The sequence below is a fragment of the Musca domestica genome, unplaced genomic scaffold (genome assembly GCF_030504385.1).
Source record: "Musca domestica strain aabys unplaced genomic scaffold, Musca_domestica.polishedcontigs.V.1.1 1, whole genome shotgun sequence".
Taxonomy (NCBI): domain Eukaryota; kingdom Metazoa; phylum Arthropoda; class Insecta; order Diptera; family Muscidae; genus Musca; species Musca domestica.
In genome coordinates, this window is record NW_026712114.1 from 23,835,853 (window position 1) to 23,860,770 (window position 24,918).

At 35.5% G+C, this 24,918-nt stretch overlaps 1 protein-coding gene across 10 annotated transcripts in view; it reads right to left on the reverse strand.

Moving 5' to 3' along the window:
* LOC101888466 (collagen alpha chain CG42342) overlaps nt 1-24,918 on the reverse strand; it is a 516,353-nt gene that overhangs the window by 91,204 nt on the left and 400,231 nt on the right. For all 10 annotated transcript variants that reach the window (XM_059120826.1, XM_059120815.1, XM_059120811.1 and 7 more), the window contains one exon: nt 20,170-20,267. In XM_059120826.1, the coding sequence (XP_058976809.1) occupies nt 20,170-20,267 (98 nt within the window). The remainder of the gene's footprint in view (nt 1-20,169; nt 20,268-24,918) is intronic.

The following is a 24,918-nucleotide window of genomic DNA, read 5'->3' on the forward strand; positions in this document are numbered from 1 at the left end:
TTTCATTTTAATATATTTTAAAATTATATTGTATTTTTATTTCATGTACCATCAGTTTCAGTTCTTAAAACAAAACTGACCCTAAAATATTTGACTGACCCCATATTTAAATTGTTCCCCGTTAAACGTTCCACATCCCAATTTTATTGCAATCCTAAATATATTATAAATATGTCGGCAAATGGTAACGCTAACAATCGCCATGATAGAATGGAAATCCTGCCATATACGATTTGTATTGGAAATCCAAAGTCAAGCGGCGAAAACATACATACATTTATGTCCATATATATTCCTACTGCAAAGCTCGTTATGCGAACATATTTTAATATTTTATTTCAAAATTTTGCTTCACCATACATCATCACTACGTGGCATATTCGATAGGAATAACGCATACATATTCACATACACACACATCATACTTATTGACACAGAATGGTGTTCCATAGAAAATTGCCATATACATATATCACACAGCATAAGTATTTATGTGCGATTCTTTATGTGTGTATGGCATACATTATGAAGCAACAATAACAGCAACAGAGTAGCAGAAGCGACACCAAGGCAAGGCATCAATAGGAGACGACGGCACAACATCAGGCATTTCAAAGTTCCACGACTATAATGTTGGGTTATGAAAAATGCATAACAACACCCGTGACTCTCCGTGTGTGTGTGTCGGCTGTTTGGAGCATTCCAATGATGCTTATGGAGCATCGTCGTCTTCGTCATCAATGATATTCGTTGTTGTCGTCATCACCGTCATTTTCTGCTACTTGTAATGCAGCAGCAACTCTAATGGGCTAACGGTCTGACGACAGTTGAAGGTTGTTGATCATGTTGATGCGCTTTTGGCACCGAGCACTGTGGTTTGAAGGAATTACAAAGCAACCAAAAATTTGGAAGCTGTTCGGTTTTCATCAAGTTTAGGCAAAAAAGCTACCTTTGTATTTCTCATAGTTTGAAATACAGGGTGAGACGAAAAAACTTCAACCAATTTCCGACTGCTGTCATTTCTAAGCCACTTGTCCGATAGCTGTTAAAATTATTCCAGTGACAGGACACTATATTGTTTACAAGCGTACATAAGAATTTTGGTGAGTATTTTCCAGAAAAAAAGTTATTCGTGATGGAATTCAAGCGTGATAGTGTGATTTGTTTATATTTGGCTGGAAAACCACAAGTGGCTATCGTTAGAGCACTCCAGCATTTAAATGTGAATAAATCTTTTGTGTCTCGTACCATCGCCCGTTGCGGTGATAGCTTAGCCAGACGACAAGGAAATGGACAGAAGAAAATAGCAACATTAACAGAAATGGTTCGAAAAGTAAAGAAGCGATTTGATCGAAACCCGCGTCGCAGTGGCCGAAAAATGGCTCGTGAGCTGAACATATCGCTATATTCCATTCGCCAAATATTGAAAAATGAGCTCGGGGTAAAGCTACTGATATTCCAAAAAGAGCAAGAACTTACACCGCAACAGAAAGAAAATAGACTCAAATTCCAAAAAGTGCAAGAACTTACACCGCAACAGAGAGAAAATAGACTCAAAAAAAGAGATAAAGAGTTGCTACGCTTCGCTGAAAGTGGTGAACAACCGAATTTGGTTTTCTCCGATGAGAAAACATTCGTTATCCACCAGTTTGTAAACAAACAAAATGATCGTGTTTACTTGCCAAAGAGGTCAGCTGAAAATGTGCACCTTCGGTTGGCCTCCAGAACTCAAGCGCCAGCCATGGTGCTGGTGTGGGCCACCATAATAGCCGATGGTCGCTCTTCGCTCGTATTAATCGACCGTGGCATCTGAATAAATGCCGAATATTATCGCGAAAATATTCTGGAGGGTGTATTAAAGCCGTGGGCATGCAAACATTTTGGCCGCAGATCTTTGACATTCCAACAGAACTCAGCACCATTGCACTCAGCGATGTAACCAAGAAGAACAAAATGAGGTTCCTCTCTTCATTTCCAGCCCACAATGGCCACCAAAATCTCCGGATAACAATCCGTTGGACTATTGTGCCTGGAGTATTTTGAAAAGCAAGGTTGGCACTAAAGTATTCCAAAGTGTCGATCACCTCAAGCAAGCGCTTCGCCGGGAATTGGCCACAATACCGCAGAGCAACATTCGGGTAGCGTGTGACGGTCTCATTCGGACAAATTTAAAATTATTCTGTAATTTGATGTTATTTGCGATATTTTGTGCTTTCATTCAATAAAAATTATGACGTTTGACTTTGTGCCATTTTTTCATCGCACCCTGTATAATGGATATAGAGAATTTGTTTTTGTGGAGACTCGTAGGTAATTTTGGAGACTCGTAGGATATTTCTTCTTTTGACACTTTTTGACAAAATCAAATTTTAACCTTACTTTCCGTCATCAACTCGAAACGAGGAATCGAAAAAATTTATTAAAAAATTAGGAAATATTTTCGGAATTTTTTACAACATGGTGGCAAATTTATTCATGACATAATGGAAATAGAGATTTATTTTTTTTGGTGACTTATATTGAAATTTGATAAAGAATAATTTTTCAACCTCCTAAATCGGTGCTTTGTGGGAGATTTTCGCATAAATTCACAATAAGTACGTTATTAATGCAAAAATACGTTTTTATTATACACGAATTCTTGAGATTTCAGTAAGATTTAGACTTTTGTTGCCTGCTGGGAGCCATAGGAAAATTATATGATAAATAATTTTGTGGAATATTTTGACTTGCTTCGATCCTGTTTAAAGGGAGGTTTTGGCGCTATTTTCAAAAAAGGACCAAAAAGACCCATTTTTTGACTCGCTTGAGGGTCGAAATTGGAAACCAAAATAATCCTTGTATTATTGTCTGTAATATTGCCAAAGGCACTAAATACCTAATATCAACGGACTCCAAGGAATCTTTATTCGAATATTTCAAAAAATGTTGTAGAACGGGGTGTCTGGCCCCACTGTTTAGGTATCTTGGGGATGAAAATGTTCAAAACACCGATATACGCATCTTCTATTTTTAGCTCTATTTTCATATTTTACCGTATTTTTCCTGCGCTACTTTTTTCGTTTCACTGCTGGGTTTCGAATTTAAAACCTTAGGTTTTTATACCCTTCACTATACTATGGGGGTGTACTAGAGTCTAAGACAGAAAATTGTAGGTCCACGTCTTCTTATAGCCCCCTTTTATAACGGTACCTCCCAATATTCGGTATTTTGATGATTTTAGCGTCATTATTCACCGGAGTAGTTTCAAATTACGTATTTAGAGTTCGTAATGGTAACTACAGTCTGTAACAGAAAATTGTCTATGCAGGTCCAGGTCATCGTATAGCGCCGATATAACGGTACCTCCCTATGTACGGTATTTTAATGATTTTAACTACGAAGTTTCGACATCGTATAGACCCCAATATAACGGCTATATTCGGTATTTTTAAAGTTTTAACAGAATTTTTTAAGGATTTTATTGTTTTGAAAATTTTCAAATTCGTTCCAAAAGGTGGAGGGTATTCAAAGTTCGGCTCCACTTTCATAATCTGCTGTATTGAAAATAATAACAAGAATTTTAAATTTTGGTGCCTTTTGTTTGCCAAGGATGGGCCTCGAACTTACAAACTTCCGTTTATTCTTCACCTTGCTTACACAGTACTTGTTAAGGACGAAAATAAGTAGTCCCGTTTTCCAAATTCTCAGTTCAAAGACCGATATTTTCATCCGAATGGAAAGGTAGAAGGTTGTTTGTTAACATTACCTTGTAATGGATTTTTCGGCTCATCTGGCGCCCAATTGTTTTCTCGATTGTAACCCCTGTAACTCCTTAATGATGATGATAATGCTACTAGTACTAGTACTAGAACTTGTTCTTGTTTTTTTTTTTTCATTCTCCACCCCCATAACACTGCAAATGTGTGAGTGTCAATGAGAAGTGAATTGCATGAATGAGATGGTGTGTGTGTGAGATTGCTTGCCATACATGTTTGCTGCCGTCTTAGACTTACTTAACGTCTTTTTGCTTATTATTGTATGTCAAGTAACACTTGTAATACTTCAAATACATCTTTTCAGACACTTGTTCATCCACTGGCTGGGAAAGAGCATGAAGGACATTTACTCCCATGTACAACAACAAAGGGTGGATAAAGAGAGACACACACGTCCTTGTAGTAAAAAGTCTTCATCACGTTCTTTCACTAATGTTGTGTGGCGGCAGGGACGATTTTTTATTCATTCATTCATATTTTTTTTTTGCCTAGTAGAAGACATAAATACATAGACACAATTTGCCACCCGCACACACTCACACACATCAACACCTCAAGTACCACTTGTAAGATATGAACAAGTATTTGCTCAAAAGGTTGCTGGAAAAAAGGAATTCCACTCACATTCACAAACACAAGATGATAACACATGTGAGTTACACTCATATGTGTGTATGTGCCTGTGTTCGATGATAACTTAAAATTTGTGTGGTGGAATCGTTTTGCCTGTCCTTGTCGTCATCATCATCAATATTATCCTTGCCAAGAAAGGAGTTTTTTTCTTGATTTATCAGCAGCATCGACTTCGTCATCATCAACTTTCTAAATCCAATAATATGCACTTGTCTCGTCAGTGTTGTCGACTCGACTTAGGACATGTTGTAGGGAAAGTTGTGTAGAGCAATGAAGAAAAAAAAAATAAATAAAATTCCATCAAATCATTTTTAAACTTCTTCTTCTTAGAAGGCGAGTTAAGGAATGTGAAAATCTTGCAAAAGGTAAGTTGGAAAGGAGTACAGGATAAGTTATTACCCCCTCAACCCCAATAAAAGTATGCTACCGCCTCCCCACCATCTGAAAGAAAAGCAATCAACGCATCATGTTCTTTATTTTAACGACAGGGCTGCAGAGATTTATTCTCATTCCCATTGTATCCTGCATAGTTCTCTCTGCCATGGAGGAGGAGAGGATGTGGACGATGGTGATGGTGGTTGTTGAGTGATATTGACTTGATTTAAGTAGAATTATGATTCCAATACTGAAACGTGATGTTGGTATATATCCTAATGCTTTAGCATCGCCAACATAATCCTGTCAAGAGCAGTAGCAAAAGAAGAAAAACGGAAAAATAGCTGCAGAACACGTCAGAATCATTTATGCGGGATTTTTGAGTTGTAGCAGTGTTTTATAAAAATAAATCATGAAATCCTTCGTTTTTCCTTCTCTTTTCGTTACGTTCATCTCCTGACTTGTTTTCATGTAATTGCTTTTAAATATTTGATAGATAATCTACTTTTCTGAGCGCAATAATACTTACGCCATCGCATAAAACGGTTTCTTTGCGTTGCCAAGAAGATAATGCGGAAATTTGGAGTAATTTTTAATGAGGTTTAATAAGTAAGGAGTTCGTTATGTGATTGATGCCATAAATGGGAGGAAAAAAGAAAGCGAACAAGTTGAAATGGTATGGAGTTCATATTTTAACCTCTACGAAAGAGAAAGAAATTAAATATATTCAAGTCGATGGGAAAATAAGGCTAGAGTCCAAAATCTGACTGATATCTGGATTTATATTTACATGGGCCATATATGCTTGGGGAAAGGGTTTGCAGGAATCCGAAAAACTAAATTATGGAGTATTAGGTTGGCACCAAAATTTACTGAGTCGCAATAAGTGGTCGGAGCAGGGTATTTTTTGAGATGTAACCTATTATCAACCAAATATCAAATGACGGACATTTGGGCCTCGGAGATGTAGCCATGGCCAGGAAAACAAATCAAATGGTCCGCTACAAGTCAAAATGTTGGCCCATATTTAAAAGTTATTGTAACATGAATCTGTTCCCTCTAAGGACCCTTAATGTTCCATTATTTTTAGAATTTGGTAGGGTCTTTGTCTATATTCTGTTACGAAATACCATTATTTTGCAGTCCATATGGCGAATGCAGTCCATTTTCACCAAATTTGACAAACTTCTAGTCTTAATTTAGTGGGATGGACAGAAACTATCCTATTTGGACAAATATCGGATGGCGCACAATAAATCTGAAATCGGATATGGATATTTATTAGAGCTACATCTAAATCTGATCTGTATCTGATATCTGGTACTTAATATCATTGTGGAGTGCATTGTACGAATGTGAGGGACTTAGATACCAAGTTCGATGAAACATATGTATGAGAGCAGTACCTATCTTAACCGATTTTCACCAAATTTGAAGTACTTTCTTTTAGGATCAATTTGGTCCCATATGCCAAATTCTATTATATTAAGGCTAATATTACATATTTGATGCACATTAAAAGAAACAAGCTAAAAAGTATCAGTCGGTAATGCCGACATATATATACCCTCAGCCTGTGTTCGATTATTTAAATATAATCTGACTAGTGTTACAATTATTTAAACGTTTGACCCTCTATGGAGCAGGTAACGAAGGAATTGGGCAATATTCTCCATTTCGTATCGGACCCAAAAATATGATATAAATATTCCGACGTTCCTGGTATGGATTATATCGATTCACTCCTTCATTTTATATGAGGTATGTAATAATTTTTAGAAAGTGTTAAAATGTGCGTGATTTACAAGATAGAGTCTACCGAAATATTCCCCTTTTATACTTCATCTGATACAAATAAAAAATGTTGAGCGTAATATTCGGCAATATTACAAGAAGGACTATTTATTTCCAATTTTATGCGAAATCATAAATACCGATAAATTTCATATCATATCATATTGAGAGAAATATTTGAGAATAGCAAGTAAAGTATTGCTAAGTTTTTTCGAAAGTTATAACAGATATAATTATTGAAAATTGTGACCCCAGAAGGGGTTGGGAGATATATATTAACTTCACAACAGATCTTGTGTTAGCAAAAATATTTGTGTGTGTAAAATTCGAAGAGAGTTGGATATTTATTTCGCTTTATTTGAGTGTTTTCTTTTTCAAAATCTTGAACCCTATGTATGGGGGAGAAGAAATGGTTCAATCTATACCACCTTTATAATAGATCTTGTGTTGATAGAAATATTGAGATGTGCCAAGTCTAAATGGAATCGGATGTCAATTTGGCGTTTTATGAGCTTCATAGGTATTCAAAATTTCGGCACTTTGTGGGGGAGGTACCAGAAGGAGTGGACCGATACATCCCATGTTAACACCGGATCTTGGGTTTATAAAATTATTGAAATGTGTGAAATTTGCAGACGTTCGGATACTTACATCACATTATTTAAGACTTATAATTATTCAAAATGTTGACCCTTTGTGGGGGAGGTACTTGATGGAGTAGACCGATACTGTCCATTTTCGCACATGACCTAGCATTGATGAAAATATGAGGATTTGCAAAGTTCGAGCAAAATCGGATTATCGTTTCTCTTTTTGTGCAAAAAATATTTTTTGAAATTTCGACCTTTTGTGGGGGAGGTACCAGAAGGAGTGGATCGGTACATTCCGTTTTTTGCACCAGACCTTGTACTAATAAAGTTATTGGGATGTGTGGAATTTGAAGACTATCGGAGTCTTACATCACATTTTATAAAAGCTTTAATTATTCAAAATTTTAACCCTTTGTGGGGGAGGTCCCTGATGGAGTGGACCGATATTGTCCATTTTCGCTTTGGTCATTGTGGGGATTCCAGCGATTCCAGTTATATAGGGTATATACCTACACCAGCATATACATTTTCTGTCATAGGCTGTACTAGTAGTAGTTCCCATTAGCAACTTTAAATAAAAATGTTAATACAACTCCGGGTAATAATGTTGCTAAAATCATTAAAATACCGAATATAGGGAGGTACCGTTATATGGGGTCTATAGACAAAGAAGTGGACCTGTATGAAAAGTTTTCTGTCATAGGATGTAATACCCAATATGAACTTGAAATTCCAAAATTTTTTAAAATTTTCGGTGAAAAGCGTTACACAAATCATCTAAATAGCGAAATCTGGAGGAACAGTTATAGGGGGACTACACCAAAATGTAGACCTATACTGACAGTTTAATGGAGGGATATTTCTTATATAATGAGAACACATGGTGCCAATTTACAGCAAATTCGGTTTAAAACTGTCACTAAAATACACATAAACCCTTGAATCTACCGGTACAGCTGTACCAAAAGGTGGACATATATAACCCATTTTCAATGCCAAAAGTCTTGCAGACTTAACACACATGATTTTCACAGATGGACAGACAGACATACGATGGACAACATGTAGAGTCTAAAATTTATATTTCGGAGTGTTACAAACGGAATGACAAACTCAATAAACACTGCATACTAATGTGGGTCGAAAAATAAAGAAGCCAAAAAATATATTTTACGGTTTGTGTGTTGTCCTAAAACAACTTAATTGTTCTATTGGAATAACGTACCAGCCATGTACCAAGAACTTTGTTCGATTTAGGGTTCATTTTTATACCCTCCACCTTGGAAAGGTGGTTTGTCATTCCGTTAGTAACATGTTTAAATATTCGTCCTTGACCCCATAATGTATATATATATTCATAATCAGCATAAAATTCTAAGTCGATTTAACGATGTTCGTTTGTCTGTCTGTTGAAATTACGATACAGGCCACATTATTTGACGTAGAGTGTCAAAATTTAGCAGAATAATTTGTATTGTGTCTAGGATGGTTGGTATTGAAAATGACATATATCGGTCCATTTTGGTATAGTCCTCTTATAACGGTACCTCCCGATATTCGGCATTATGATGATTTTTGCCGCATTTTTTCATGGATTTGTCTAAAAATTAGTATTTGTTGGTCATAGTGGCTTCTAGCTCCGGTGGCGAAACATTGCATGTATAAGTCCACGTTTTGGTATAGCCCCCCTATAGCGGTACCTCCCGATATTCGTTATTTTGATGATTTTTGCCACATTTTTTCACGGATTTGTCTGAGAATTGGTATTTGTAGGTAATAATGGGTCCTAATTCGTGTGGCGAAAAATTGTATATATAGGTCCACGCTTTGGTATAGCCCCCATATAACGGTATCTCCCGATATTCGGTATTTTAATGGTTTTTGTCACATTTTTCACGGATTTGACTAAAAATTGGAATTAGTTGGCCATAATAGGTTCCAATGTTTCCATTATCCTAACGTGGAGGGTATTAAAAGTTCGGCCCGGCCGAACTTAATGTTTTTTACTTGTTGTCTGGTTAGACGGATAGGATTTTGTCGAGAAGGATTAGTAGATAAGTCACTTAAGAGTTTACTCCAGATGTGTTAATTAATATTTCTCCAGGTTCTAAGCGAAATTATAAATTGTAGCGGACTACTAATTATAAAACCTAAGTTGATATTTTCGCAGAAATATTGCTGAGAGTTTCCTTTTACAGTCTACATATATTTTGGTATCTGTCACTTAGGATAAGTTATTGAGATTATCAACAAATTTGAGACTAACTATTTTTTTTTTTAATATTTTTTGTTTTATAAAAAATGGCTTAAACAACACCAAATAATCAGCCTAAACTAAACTAAACTAAAAGTATTTAAAATATAAAATTTAAAGCAAGACTTTTCATTTTAAATCTATAACAATCACTGGGCAAATTTTGTGAAGCGTAAATTGAAGAAAAACAAAACGAAACCGTTCCCAAGTTATTAAATTATGACCACAAAAAAAAAAAACGATTCTGAACCACTGTGCATCGGAGGAAGTACCGAAAAGAGACTGTCCCTAGATTGAGTAAATTATTTTTATTAATAACTCAATTTAATGTAATTATGTTATTTTTTATAAATAATTTATCTACAAAAAGTTGAATGAGGATTCTTTTCATATCTCGGAAAATAATCTAGCAAAAATATTCTGTGCATTCAATATTCGGTATATACTTCCAAATTTAAGCAGATACCTTAAATCGGGAGGTCTGAAAAATATTTCTGCCAGGTTATTTTCGAGGCAATGAGAAAAAATCTTATTCAACATTATGTTTTCTTCGACTGTATATATCAAAGAAATCGACCAAAATTTGTATTTCACGTTATCAGGTCAGAAAAACTTATTCGAAATTAAGATTGGTATTTGAGCTTGTTTAAATTAACTTTAAATATTCAAATTCTTTATTTAAACCTATAATTACTACCGGATTCAACAATTTTCTCCTTGAATTCTGGGGAAGAGGAACACAGCAATATCTACTTTCCTTCCAAAACTTATGCCCCTCATTTGTTTTGATGAAAACCAATATCCTCAAATTCCATTTGAATATTTTGTCAAGTATTTACTTCATGCTGGTTAATTAATGTTAAGTAACTCTTTACAATTTTCCCAAAAATTAATCGGTCAAGGAATTTCAAAAATTATTTCCAGCTCATGCCACAGACTCAAGTGTCTGGTTAATTTACCGACAAGCAATGAACTTTAATAAACTTCATTTCAAATAACAATTTTAAATGTTATTTCAGGTATTTAACATTTTTGCAAAACGGTCATCAGTTTCAAAGTTACGGCAAGAATACGTAAGCTACTCATCATCCCAGCTGGTGTAGCAGATGTAACCTCATTGAAAGTCAAGATGGTGGACGTACAAAAAAATAAAAATGAAAAAAAAAAAAACAAATTATTAAGCGAAACAAAATATTTGCCTGAAGCTGTCACGTTCGGTGGCTTTTAACAGAAGATTATGGAAGATTTTAAGCCTGGTATTTATATTCATAAAAAGTCATGGCTAGGGATTTATGTTATGAGAGGTTTTAGCCTATAGCCTCTGTTTTGAGTGCTATCTTTTTTATTTTTTATTATTTGTAATTATAATAAATAGTTGTAAAAAAAAAAACAAAAATAAATAAAAACGTTATGAGTTGATGGGTATTTATTTCAGTGGAAAATATTTAAAATTTTTTATAAATTAAAAATGCATATTTCTAAAAAAACTACATTTTCTCCAAATAATCATAACCAATTTATGTGAATTTCCATCTTTCCACTTTTAATTGAAAACAACCATTCAATTTCCACTTAAAACCGGCTACTCCATTATGCAGTTGCAGTTCTATCTTCTGACTTCAATTTCAGTTGTAATTCAAATGTAAGAGCGAGCATCAGGTGGCGTTGCGATGATAGTAACAACGACTAAACACCATTTACTCAAACGGAGAACAACATCAATAACAACAAGAGCTACAAAAAACACAAACACAAACCAGGAAAGTGTACATGACATTATGGTGGATTGGCCCGCCACTACCAACATTCAAGTCAAGTCGGCTGCAAGTTGAGTGAGTCGGTTTGTCGCGTTGCAAACAGTCATCATTACAAATAACATTAACAATGACATTGTCAATAATACAGCATGTTGTTATTTCCCATTACAATTTCCCTTTTTCTGTGAACAAACTGTCAAACACACAACTCACACTGATACTCTCTCCTCACCTCTTTCCCCAGCCCAGACAAACAACAACAGTAATAACAAGCGGGCGCGCAAAAAAAAGGATCGCTGTTCCAGAACAACAACGCTGGAACGAAAATTGAATGAATGGTTGGTTGGCTGGCTGGCTGCCTGGTTGGAAGGAAGGAAGACAGAATGCATCAAGCGAAACCCACAAACAACATTATTCACCTTGCTCCTCCATATCCCCAGGACTTCTGTACCAGTATACATCCAAGCCGACAAACAAACAAACTCTTTTCGGTTTGTGTGACATTTATCATGGCATGGAGCGGAGTAATGGCAGTTGCTAAAGGTGACAATGTTGGCATCGATTTATTTCATGTTATTATCATTTATTTTACAACAGCTTTGAGCGTCAAGCATTGAGAACGAGGAGGAAAAAACAGACTCATCCGCTTAACTACAGTAGGGTAGGGATAAGTGGTGTTAGGTGTGGCCTTGAATTGAAAGGACCTCTAGAATACCCCCAGGTCTTCTATAGACTCTAGAAGACCTCCAGGTCTTCTATAGGCAATATAAGAGCTCTAGGTCTTCTTTGGAGCCTAGAAGAGCTCTAGGTCTTCTATGTAGCATAGAAGAGCTCTAGGTCTTCTATGGAGCATAGAAGAGCTCTAGGTCTTCTATGGAGCATAGAAGAGCTCTAGGTCTTCTATGGAGCATAGAAGAGCTCTAGGTCTTCTATGGAGCATAGAAGAGCTCTAGGTCTTCTATGGAGCATAGAAGAGCTCTAGGTCTTCTATGGAGCATAGAAGAGCTCTAGGTCTTCTATGGAGCATAGAAGAGCTCCAGGTCTTCTATGGAGCATAGACAAGCTATATTCTATAGACAATAGAAGACACTAGAAGATCTCCAGGTCTTCCATAGACCATAAAATACCTCCAGGTCTTCTGTAGACAATAAAGACCCCCAGGTCTTCTGTGGACAATAGAACACCTCCAGGTCTTCAATAGACAATAGAAGAACTTCAGATCTTCAATATACGATAGAAGGCCTCCAGGTTTTTTTTAAACAATAGAAAACCTCCAGATCATCTGTAGACAATAAAAACCTCCAGGCCTCTATAGACAATAGAAGACCTCCAGGTTTTATAAAAACCTTACAAGACTTCCAGGTCTTCTGACACAATAGAAGACCTCCAGGTCAGTAGAAGACCTCTATAGACTCTAGAAGTCCTCCAGGTCTTCTATAGACACTAGAAGACCTCCAGGTTTTATAAAAACACTACAAGACTTCCAAGTCTTCTGAAACAATAGAAGACCTCCAGGTCAGTAGAAGACCTCAATATACACTAAAATGCCTCCAGGTCTTTTATAGACAGTAAAAGACCTCCAGGTCTTCTATAGACACTACGAGTCGTCCGGGCCTTCTAAAGACGATAGAAGACCTTCACGGTCTTCTATAGGCAGTAGAGGACCTCCAGACCTTCTATAGACACTAGAGGACCTCCAGGTCTTATACAGGGTTGCCCATATTCGACTGGCAACGCCATAACTTTTGACAGAGATGTCACATCGCTTAATGACATACCGTGTTTGAAGCGTCAGTCCAAGCAGATTTTTACCATGAACCAATACACGCCACGCGAGCGCTCTGAAATAGTTGAAATTTACACTCAACAGAAGAAGTCAATTGTGAAAACTCAACGTGCTTTTAAAACATTAAAAAATGTGAGAAGTGCGCCTTCTATAAACACCATTAAGCGTTTATACGAAAAATTTTCGACTGGTAAGGCTCTTTCTAATCCCAAGAGGCCATATAAAAGTCGACCAAGGCGATCGGCCGAGAATATCGCTGACGTACGAGCCAGTGTTTGGAGGTCTCCAAGAACATCCCAAAAACGCCGTTCTCAGCATAGGTCCGTCGAATATGGGCAACCCTGTATAGGAAACAAATAGCCAATAGATCTTCTATAGCCAATAAAAGATTTTTTGGTCTTCTATAGCCAATGTAAAATCTCTAGGTCTTTGTGTGCGACGCTGCATTTAACAGGATCCTACTGTAACTTTTTTAAATCTCTTGTTTTGCTGTTGGCTCTTCCCTAGATTTTTTTCCTCTCGTTTTCCAGGGATTTATGTGAAGAAGATTGGGAAATGTAACAATTTCAGTGTAACATATTGTTTGTTGGTGTTGTAGCTGTTGTTGTTGTCGTTGCTGTAATGGAGCCATGAAATCGAAATCATTTATCTCGAAATGGTGGTAGGGAGACTGTAATTCGAAATTCACAATCTTGTAATTTTATGATTACAAGGGGGGGAAAGGGGTCACAGTTTTTTTTGTATTGCAAGCAAGTGTTTGGTAGGGCGGATTGATGAGAGTCAATAACCTTTAATATTAGTCGAATAGCCAATTAAATAAAAAAAATTAAAAATAGATCCTATTATCTGATATTTTTAGATAAAGCAGGAATTCTTGTGGTAGAGGTTTTTATTTTCAGAAGGACTTATAATTTCTTCATAGGAGGCTTAATATGTAGCGAAATATCGGTCCATATTCCGAAATTATACCCCTAATTTTGGGTATATACTTCAGGAAATTACTGATTTCGGAAGTATGGGTGTTAGGTTTTCCTCCTTGTAGAAATGTTTAATGTTGAACCCTTTTTTGTTATAAGTAATTCTGTCGATTCCGTAAATCTACAAACTTACACATAATCTTCTTGGAAAACTGGAATTAAATGAGTTTCAATTTTTTAAACATAAAAATATTTTTTCAACACAAATAGCATGAGCATCAAAACGCAATATCCTGTATTACTTCCGTTAATGCGTAACATATATTTCCCATTATTCTGTAAATTATTCCCAATTATGCAGGGTTAACTTAATAATCCTATCCTCGTTATTCCCCCCCCCCCACAAGAAAACTCATTACTAGTTTTCTTGTTATCCATATTCTTGTTCCCTTTTATCTCCCCCCTCATCACCCCAGCGGCATCATTAATGCGGTTTACATTGGAAACTAGTTAAGAGTAATGATGAAACTACATCACCTCAGCAACGTTAGTGTGGTTACGTCGATACGTTTCCCTGCCATCACCATTTCGTTGATTAGGCAAATCCTGTTTGTGTGTGAGCGTGTGTGTGGATGTGTGTAGGTGGTGCACCGTTGAGGTCGAGTCTTTAGCCTTATGTCGATAAAGTAATCATTATCGGTATCTCGTCATTTTACCAGTGGGAAGGGGGGATAGATAGGGAACAACACTTACAACATTAATACATGCACGACAGCAGCAACAGCTAAATCGATGAATTTGAAGCAGTCAAATAACGACGGTAAGACAAACGAACAGTTGGACAGGCTGACGTAGGAGGTTAGTTTGCAGTAGAAAACAGTGATTATGTGCTATGTCAATGTGTAGCGTTGCAGATCTTATGAAGCTATCAAAATGTTTGGTTTGTTTGATTTTGGGTTTTTTTTTGAAATAGTGTTTTGGGAATGGAAATCGCAACAGTTTCAAACTATGCAGAATGAGAGGGTGAAGAGTTCTAAAAATAGATTTTTGGGTCGTTCTAGAGAAATTGTGTTCACCTGGGGTTATACTGTCTTCTCAAAAAAAAAAAAAAAAAAAAAAAAAAAATGGAAACGATTTATGGCTAAAATTAGAGATGTGAAACCATAACTTGACCATACGTTAATGATCATAAATCTGAGAGTGTAAATATAGGTGGAAGGTATGGTAGGAAGTGAGTCGGTAAACAATTTTTGAAAATGGATCTAAGCAGGATTTTTTTCCAAATGAACCTGGCTTTCGCCTAATACACTTGCATTTTTTGAGAGCTTTGAAAATATTACGATTTTAAAAGTTTAAAGACAATTTTGAGTACCATTTTGAAATTTATAAGGTTAAATATTTTGGAAAATGTGCTCACTTTCTGGTACCTCCACTTCATTTTCATTTTCGTATTTCAATTCTTATACCCTACACCACAAGGTGGTCAGGGTATTATGTTTTTGTGCATTTGCTTGTAACAGGCAAAAGAAAACGAGATAGACCCATAGTTCTTTTTGATGATCTGCATAGAATCACATTCTGAGTTATGAAGCTATCAAAATGTTTGGTTTGTTTGATTTTGGGTTTTTTTTTGAAATAGTGTTTTGGGAATGGAAATCGCAACAGTTTCAAACTATGCAGAATGAGAGGGTGAAGAGTTCTAAAAATAGATTTTTGGGTCGTTCTAGAGAAATTGTGTTCACCTGGGGTTATACTGTCTTCTCAAAAAAAAAAAAAAAAAAAAAAAAATGGAAACGATTTATGGCTAAAATTAGAGATGTGAAACCATAACTTGACCATACGTTAATGATCATAAATCTGAGAGTGTAAATATAGGTGGAAGGTATGGTAGGAAGTGAGTCGGTAAACAATTTTTGAAAATGGATCTAAGCAGGATTTTTTTCCAAATGAACCTGGCTTTCGCCTAATACACTTGCATTTTTTGAGAGCTTTGAAAATATTACGATTTTAAAAGTTTAAAGACAATTTTGAGTACCATTTTGAAATTTATAAGGTTAAATATTTTGGAAAATGTGCTCACTTTCTGGTACCTCCACTTCATTTTCATTTTCGTATTTCAATTCTTATACCCTACACCACAAGGTGGTCAGGGTATTATGTTTTTGTGCATTTGCTTGTAACAGGCAAAAGAAAACGAGATAGACCCATAGTTCTTTTTGATGATCTGCATAGAATCACATTCTGAGTCGATTTATGAATGTCCGTCCGTCCATCCATCTGTCGTGTATTTTTGTAAACAATGTTCATGTCGCATTTATTGCCCGATCCAGACGAAATTTTGCACAAATCATTTGTTTGGCACAAGGACGAAACCTATTGAAATTGGAGATAATTAGTTAAAATTTAGATACAGCTCTCATATATATCTTCGTCCGATTTGCCTTTTATTGTGCAAATTTTTTGCACATACGACCAAATTAAGCGTGAAAATAAGTATGCCAAATTTGAAATCGGCTCATATATAGCTATAGATCCCAAATATATGTATTTCGTTCATCCGATTTGTTATTTTTGTCCTCCGCAGCCGTAATATCTACTCTGCGACAACGATATTTGGGGAAATATATCAAATAAAACTCAGAAATACTGTTGCTAAATTTTATCGAGACCGGTTCAGATTTGGATATATCCCATACATATCTTCGTCCGATTTGTCTCTATATATAATTATAGTTTGTGTGATTTAATTCTAACGAATTCCTCATAAAAACTTATATTTGTTATGTGACGATCTACTAAATATGCAAAGTGGTGTAGGGTATCCTAAAGTCGGCCCCACCCGACTTTAAGACTTCTTTTACTGGTATAAAACTGATTTTAGAACAAAGAGATATGGAGTATATTCAATGCTTCTGATGTTACGAGGTTCAGGTTATAAAAATGGATTAAAGATCGGTCATGTTTAGAGTGTATGGCTAGGAATAAAGTAACAACACCTGTACCAACATTGAGTAACTTTCCAAAGATGGATTTTAGAATATCTTTGAGGAAAATATTTTCAACCAAAATTATTAAAAACAAGTAAAAAAGCTGTCAGTTCGGCCGGGCCGAACTTTGAATACCCTACACCATTTGGAACGAATTTAGCAACTCTCAAAAACAATAAAATCCGTTAAAAATTCTGTTGAAATCTTAAAACTACCGAATATAACAGCTAATATTAGGGTCATGGACCTGCATAGGTAACTTTTGTCATAAGCCATTACAATACTCAAATGCGAAACTTACAAAAATCGGTAATAATGTACCCAAAATCATCAAAATACCGAATATCGGGAGGTACAGTTATATAGAGGCTCTACGAAGACGTGGACCTGCACACACAATATTCTGTCTTAGATTGTAGTATCCATTACGAACTTCAAATACCAAATTTGAAATAATTCCGGTAGATAATGTCGATAGAATCCTCAAAATACCGAATATCGGATGTACCGATATATGGGGCTATACAAAGACGAGGACCTGCACCGAAAATTTTCTGTCTTGGGCTGAAGTATCCATTGCGAACTTCAAATACTAAATTTGAAATAATTCCGGTAAATAATATCGCTAAAATCCTCGAAATACAGAATATCGTGGGTTCCGTTATATGGTGGCTATACGAAGACGTGAACCTGCACTGACAATTTTCTGTCATAGGCTGTAGTATTCATTATGAAATTCAAATACCAAATTTGAAAAATCATCAAAATACCGAATATCGGGAGGTACCTTTTTATGGGGGCTATACGAAGACGTGGACCTGCAAAGACAATTTTCTGTCATAGGCTTTAGTATCCATTACCAATTTCAAATACTAAATTTTAAATAATTCCGGTAAGTAATGTGGCTAAAATCATATAAATACCGCATATGGGGAGGTACCGTTATATTGGGGCTATACGTGAACCTGCACAGACAATTTTCTGTCATAGGCTGTGGTATTCATTATGAAACTCAAATACTAAATTTTAAATAGTTCCGGTATATAATGTCTCTAAAATCATCAAAATACTCAATATCGGGAGGTACCGTTATATGGGGGCTATACGAAGACGGAACCTGCACAGACAATTTTCTGTCATAGGCTGTAGTATTCATTACGAATTTCAAATACTAAATTTTAAATAGTTCCGGTATATAATGTCTCTAAAATCATCAAAATACCCAATATCGGGAGGTACCGTTATATGGGGGCTATACCAAAACGTGCACCTGCACACGAAATTTTCTGTCATAGGCTGTAGTATTCATTGCGAACTTCAAATACTAAATTTGAAACAATTCCGGTAAATAATGTCGCTAAAATCATCGAAATACCGAATATCGGGGGGTACCGTTATATGGGGGCTATACGAAGACGTGGTCCATTTACTTGGTCCATTTTCAATACCAAAAGTTCTGCAGACATAATACGCATTTAAGTAAAATTTTATCGACTTACTTCATTTTGTTCGGAAGCTATAGTGATTTCCACAGACTGACGGAACTTGATAAATCGACTTAGATTTTATGCTGATTATGAATATATATATACTTTATGGGGTCTACGACGAATATTTAAGGAAGTTACAAACGGAACGACAAGATGGGGGGTATAAAAATATACATCTTTAGAAGCACACACCCACCTATGCTGAACTAATTTTTTAGTTACCTTGGCTTTGGTATTTTTTTAACGGACCTCATAAATATTTTGGATATAAGATACGACAGTAAATAAGTTGTTGGCCTTCAAAAATTATGAATCGCTGTTCGCAGTTAAGTTGACGTAAAATTTACTTTTCATCAAAAACACGTAGATTCTTCAGGAATATTTCGATGCGTTCCAAATTAAACGAGATTATTAATAAATAATCTCTCTTAGTTGGAATGTATTTAAATAATGTCGTTCCCTTAAAGCATTTTCATAACACTGTGCAGACCTCTATACCTTAGTGTGTGTCTTTAACAGTTCCATGCATTATATATAATTCTCTTAAAAAGCGTCATTTATATTGTGATTTAACAGTTACACCTTGTTAGGTTATGTTAGACAACCACATTTATCTCTATGGCTCTCCCACAAAGCAGGAACAGGAGCAGCATCTACGTCATTCAATCCTCAGGTTTGGGATTTTACATTTTCCCCGTATTTTCGTTTTCTTCCAATGGCACAGTTAGGAGTTGAGGATTTTGGGTAACTTAAAGTAAACTTACGTTGTTGTTTGACATGTTATCGATGTTGCAGTTCTCCCAGTTTGACATCTAATAAGAGTTGGTTCACAGAGAGTGTTACTTTCGTGTTTTTTTATTTTTTTTTGTGTAAAACCAGCGCACCCAAGATAAAAACAAACATAATTTTACGGCTTGGCAAACTTTTTGCACAAAGAAAAAAAATAAAAATTATTTTAACATGGTTGCTGCCATTGTTCCTATTGGGGATTTTCAAAAAAAAAATCCTTAATCGTGTTTAGTTCCACGTTTGCAACACATTTTGACAAAAGTTTCCACTGAAGTTTGTTGTCGCCTAAGTGTTTGGTGTTTGCTATTTTCGTTCGATAAGTCGAATGTCAATAGTTTGGTAATACGTTTCTTGTTTTCTTTTTTTTATTGTTTGGCTAGAGTTTTGCTTAAAAAATAAAGAAATTTGTTTTCTTTTCCTTTTTTGGGAAGTTTTAGATATAATACAGGCCGAAGTGCAGCATGCATTGGTTGGGTGGGGAGGATAAAAAAGGGATCGTTTTTTATTTCTTCCAAGAAAAAAAAAAAATATAATGTCTGGAGAAATGGAGGGGTCTTTGGGTTTGAGATTTTTCTTGATATCTAAAGGTGTTACATATTCGTATTTTGGATGGCATTTTTTTTTTTTCATTTTCCCCTATAGTTACGTGCTCTGCAGGCAATCATACAAGCAAGCGGCAGGCAGTCAGACATTCTGTCATTCAGTCAGTCAATCACACAGGCATTTCTGGTACTTTACATTGTTTACGTATAAAACAAGGCAGATAAAAAACCGAAAAACACGTTTGTAATGGAGTTTTGCACTTTCGATTTAACCTAACAAAATATTTACAGCATTTGTAGTTATGTGTGTACATACATGTGGTGGGTGTTTTTTTTGCTTGTATGTGTTTTATATACAATGTACATATGTATATATTTGTGGTTTTTTTTTACAAGAGGAGAGTTCGTTTCGAAGTATTTACAAAAGAGTGTTTTGCATTCTCAATTACCCTTTCGTATAGGAAAGGATATTGTTAAAATAAAATTGAGTTACTTACCCGCTTGCCACGTTTGCCGCGTGGACCCTTCTCACCAGGTGGTCCGGGTGGGCCAGCAGGACCCATTTCACCTCTGTCGCCGGGTACACCAGGTGGTCCTAGAAATATAAGCAATTAATTAAAATCATATACATATTTTTAGATAAATTAATTATTTATTTTTGGAAAGAAAATAAGTGGTATAAAAATAGTTTAAATGAGTTTCAGAATATTTCATTGTCCATTTATTTTAATAAATTAGATAGACACGCGTTATGATAATTGAAAATATGTACCCTTTAGAGAGGAGGTACCAAAGGAGTGGGTTAATATTGTCTATTTTGATTCTGACCTAAGTCTGATACATCGGAATATTTCTATTTCTACTTTCCCCTTTAATCATAAAAAACACTTCTTTTTCTGGGTCACTCCGAAAATTGATTTTATGACGGTAAATACAGGGAAATTTCGAGTTTCAGAAATCCCAAAGCAATATTCGTCATCTGTGGGCTCCCACATACCACTTTTCCAATATTAGAGCAAGTGTGTATTTTTGCTGTCGCACAGTGTACTATATGCGTATATTAGGGAGTCCAAAAAAAAAAAATAAATAAATAAATAAATAAATAAAAAAATAATAAATAAAAAATAAATAAATAAATAAAAACCAAAGATGTTTTTGATTCAAAAGATTTTCTCCCTGTAATGTTTATACCCGCCACATAACGGTACCTCCCGATATTCGATATTTTGATGATTTTTGCGACATTATTCACCGGAATTGTTTCAAATTTGATATTTGAAGTTCTTAGCGGACACTACAGCCTGTGAGAGAAAATTGTCAGTGCAGGTCCAAGTCTTCATATGGTCCTCATATAATGGTACCTTCTGTAATTCGGTATTTTCATGATTTTAGCGACATTATTCACCGAAATTGTTTAAAATTTGGTATTTGAAGTTCGTAACGGATACTACAGCCAAAGAAAGAATATTGTTAGTGGAGGTCCACGTCTTCGTATAGCCCAAATATAAAGGCATCTCTTGATATTCAGTATTCAATATTTTGATGTTTTTAGCGACATTATCCACCGGAATTATTTCAAATTTGGTATTTAAAGTTCGTAACGGATGCTATAGCCTATGACAAAAATTGTCTGTACCGGTCCACGTCTTCTTATAGCCCCCATATAACCATTATTCACCGATTTTTTCAAGTTTTGCATTAGAATATTATGATAAAAGTTGCATATGCTGGTCCACGTCATCGTATTTTTAACAGTTTTTATTATTTAAAAATTGCCAAATTTGTTCCAAATGATGGAGGGTATTCAAGGTTCGGCCTGGCCGAACTTACAACTTTTTTATTTGTTTTCATTTGATTTATAAACCTTAAATATTCAATTTTATGACGATCAGAACTCGTACCCCCATATATAATATATAGGGAGAAGCTATATCGGAATCTAGTTCGTTCTTGACAAATATTTATTGGGTTTAGTTTTTTAGCCACAATCACCATCAATCGGACCATACATGTGACCGATACAGCCATTTTCAACCTTGGCCCTATGGAAATTAAGATCAATTTGGAGGTTAAAACTGTCAATCAAAATAATCCCAGACAAGAAAACCGGGGAACAGAACCTAGACATTCCCTTCCTTACCCCCTGGTAAACATAACCATCTTTCTCCACTAATAAACAAACGTTGTTTTTATAAACAAGTAAAAAAGGAGATAAGTTCGGTCGGGCTGAACTTTTAATACCCGCCAACATTTGGAAGGAATTTGAAATTTAAAAAAAAATCCGAAAACTACTACTTAATTGAAGACCGTTACATGGGGACCATACGAATAGTACCTATTACGAACTTCAAATACGAAATTTGAAATAGTTCCAGTGAATAATGTCGCTAAAATCATTAAAATATCGAATATCGGGAGGTACCGCTATATGGGGGCTGCACAAAGACGTGGACCTGCATACGAATTTTTTGCCATAGGTTGTAGTACCCATTAAGATCTTCCAATACGAAATTTGCTACATGTTCGTTAAATAATGTTGTAAGAATCATCAAAATACCAAATGTCGGGAGGTACCGTCATATGGGGGCTATACGAAGACGTGTACCTTCAAACAAAAATTTTTGTCATAGACTGTGAGTAGTGTTGCTGAAATCATCAAAATACCAGGATACCAGGAGGTACCCTTATATGGTGGCTATACGCAGACGTGGAGCTGCTTGCGAAATATTTTTTATGCTGTAGTTCCCATTACGAACTTAAAATACGTAAAAATAATTTGTTACAATTACGGTGAATAATGTTCCTCAAAACATCAAAATACCGACTATCGGGAGATACCGTTATATTGGGGGGGGGGGGGGGGGGGGCTATATCATAGGCTGTAGTACCCATTGCAAACTTCAAATACGAAATTTGATACGATTCCTGTGAATAATGTCGCAAAAATCATTAAATATCGAATATCGGAAGGTACCGTCATATTGCAATATGTTAGCCTTCTATCTCAATTCGTTCGAAAGATAGCGTGATTACAAAAGACATACGGACAGATCGTCTAAGATATCTAGATCGTCTTAGAATTTGACGCTGATCCAGAAAATATATACTTTGTAGGGTCTATAATGAATATTTGGAGATGTTACAAACGATATGACAAAGCTAATAAACCCTCCATAGAATGAAAAAAGACCCCTATGTTGACTTAATAGGAGCTTAAAATTGTCGACCAAATTAATCCTCATATTTTTATCAGAAATATTGCCGAAGACACTTTATGCATAAATTGCAAAGACTTCAAGACTTTGTTATTCCAAAATTTAAAAAGAGGAAGAGTTTTGAAATTACCTTCTCTATTTAAGATACTTCTCGAGGTAAACTTTACTTCGACCAAGACCGATACTCGCAAACATTCTTTGCTCTATTTCATTAATATACTATATTTTTTCTGTAATTATTTTTTTTTTGTGTTGCTCAGTGTACATATGAACTATATGAACCCATCATTCCGTATTTAAATGTTTCCTGCGTGATCTTCATGTCATAGTTTTTTTTTTTTTTTTTAACTTAAAACTCAAAAAATCTCTATTCCATATTAGTTAAGCTCTCTTAAACTCCTCTTCCCAAAATTTAAATTTTAATTTTCTTTAATGAAATTTCTCTCTTTCTCTCTCATCTCTGAATTTTGTTATTAATTGGCCTTTGAAGTAATTAAACATAATTCATTTGCTAAATTACTGCCTTTATGCTAAAAATATTATGAAAATCACCTTTACAAGTCATTAATTTAATAAAATTCACTCCCTCACCAGGAATCTAGGAGTTCACCACTGCCCAAAAACTTATGTACCCAGGTATCTCCAAAATATTACTCTTATGAGAATATCCAGTTCAAGTCTATTAACAAAATGCTTTTCAACAACAAGAACAGAACAATTTTTGAATACTGCTATTTGTTTAAAGCCCAATGTCCTTTTATCGTAGAGAAGAAAGGTTGGTTGGTTGGTTGGCTGGTTGTTAAGGTTGTGTGAAAATTCTTTTAAATAAATTTATTACCATAATAACTTTTATTATTATTATTTATAGGAGAAGTGTTGTCCTGACGACGACGACGACGACTACAACAACATCTACTACTGCTGCTTCTACTCCTGCTTTGGTGTTGTTGTTGCTGTAGCTTTTGATCTTATCCAAATGTCCGAAAGTCTTTTGTCCTCCACTCGAGAGGGTCTCACTCGAGTGGATAAATGTGCCATTGTGCCGGTGTCTTTGAGTCGAGTTTTATCACACAAAAATAAAATGATTTATAATAGCTTTAATTAAGATATTGTCATGGACGAGGGGGAGATAGATAAGTGGGCCGGTGGGTCATGGGTGGTTGAAGTGGTGTGGCAGTGGTAGTGTTTGGTTGTTAGTCTTAGAAGTTTACAAGAGGGTTTTATTTAAATCAAAACATAACATAACGAAAAGTTGAAAATGTTGAGAGAAATAAAAGGAAAATTTAAAAATCAGACTGTATAAATTACAGGTTTCCCATAGAAAATTGCATTTCGCTCGGTTGAAAAATAAAGGGTGAGAAAAAGAACTGCAACAAAGTCAAACGCCAAATTTTTTTAAAATTTTTATACCCTCCACCATAGTATGGAGGGTATATTAAGTTTGTCATTCCGTTTGTAACACCCCGAAATATACATTTTAGACCCCACAAAGTATATATATTCTTGATAAGCATAAAATTCTATGTCGATTTAGCTATGTCCGTCGGTCCGTCTGTGGAAATCACTCTATCTTCCGAACGAATTGAAATAGATTGATAAAATTTCACTCAACTGTATATAATGTCTGCAGAAATTTTGGTCTTGAAAATGGTCCACGTTTTGGTATAGCCCCCATATAACGGTACCTCCCGATATTCGGTATTTTGATGATTTTTGCGACAATATTCATCGGAATTATTTCAAATTTGGTATTTGAAGTTTGAAATTATTACTACAGCCTATGACAGAAAATTGTCTGTGCAGGTCCACGCCTTCGTATAGCCCCCATATAACGGTACCTCCCCATATTCGGTATTTTGATTTTACCGACATTATTCACCGGAATTGTTTCAAAGTTGGTATTTGAAGTTCGTAATGAATCCTTCAGCCTATGCCAGAAAATTGTCTGTGCAGGTTCACGTCTTCGAAGTTCGTAATGGATACTACAGCCAAAGAAGAAAATTCTTTGTGCAGGTCCACGTCTTCGTATAG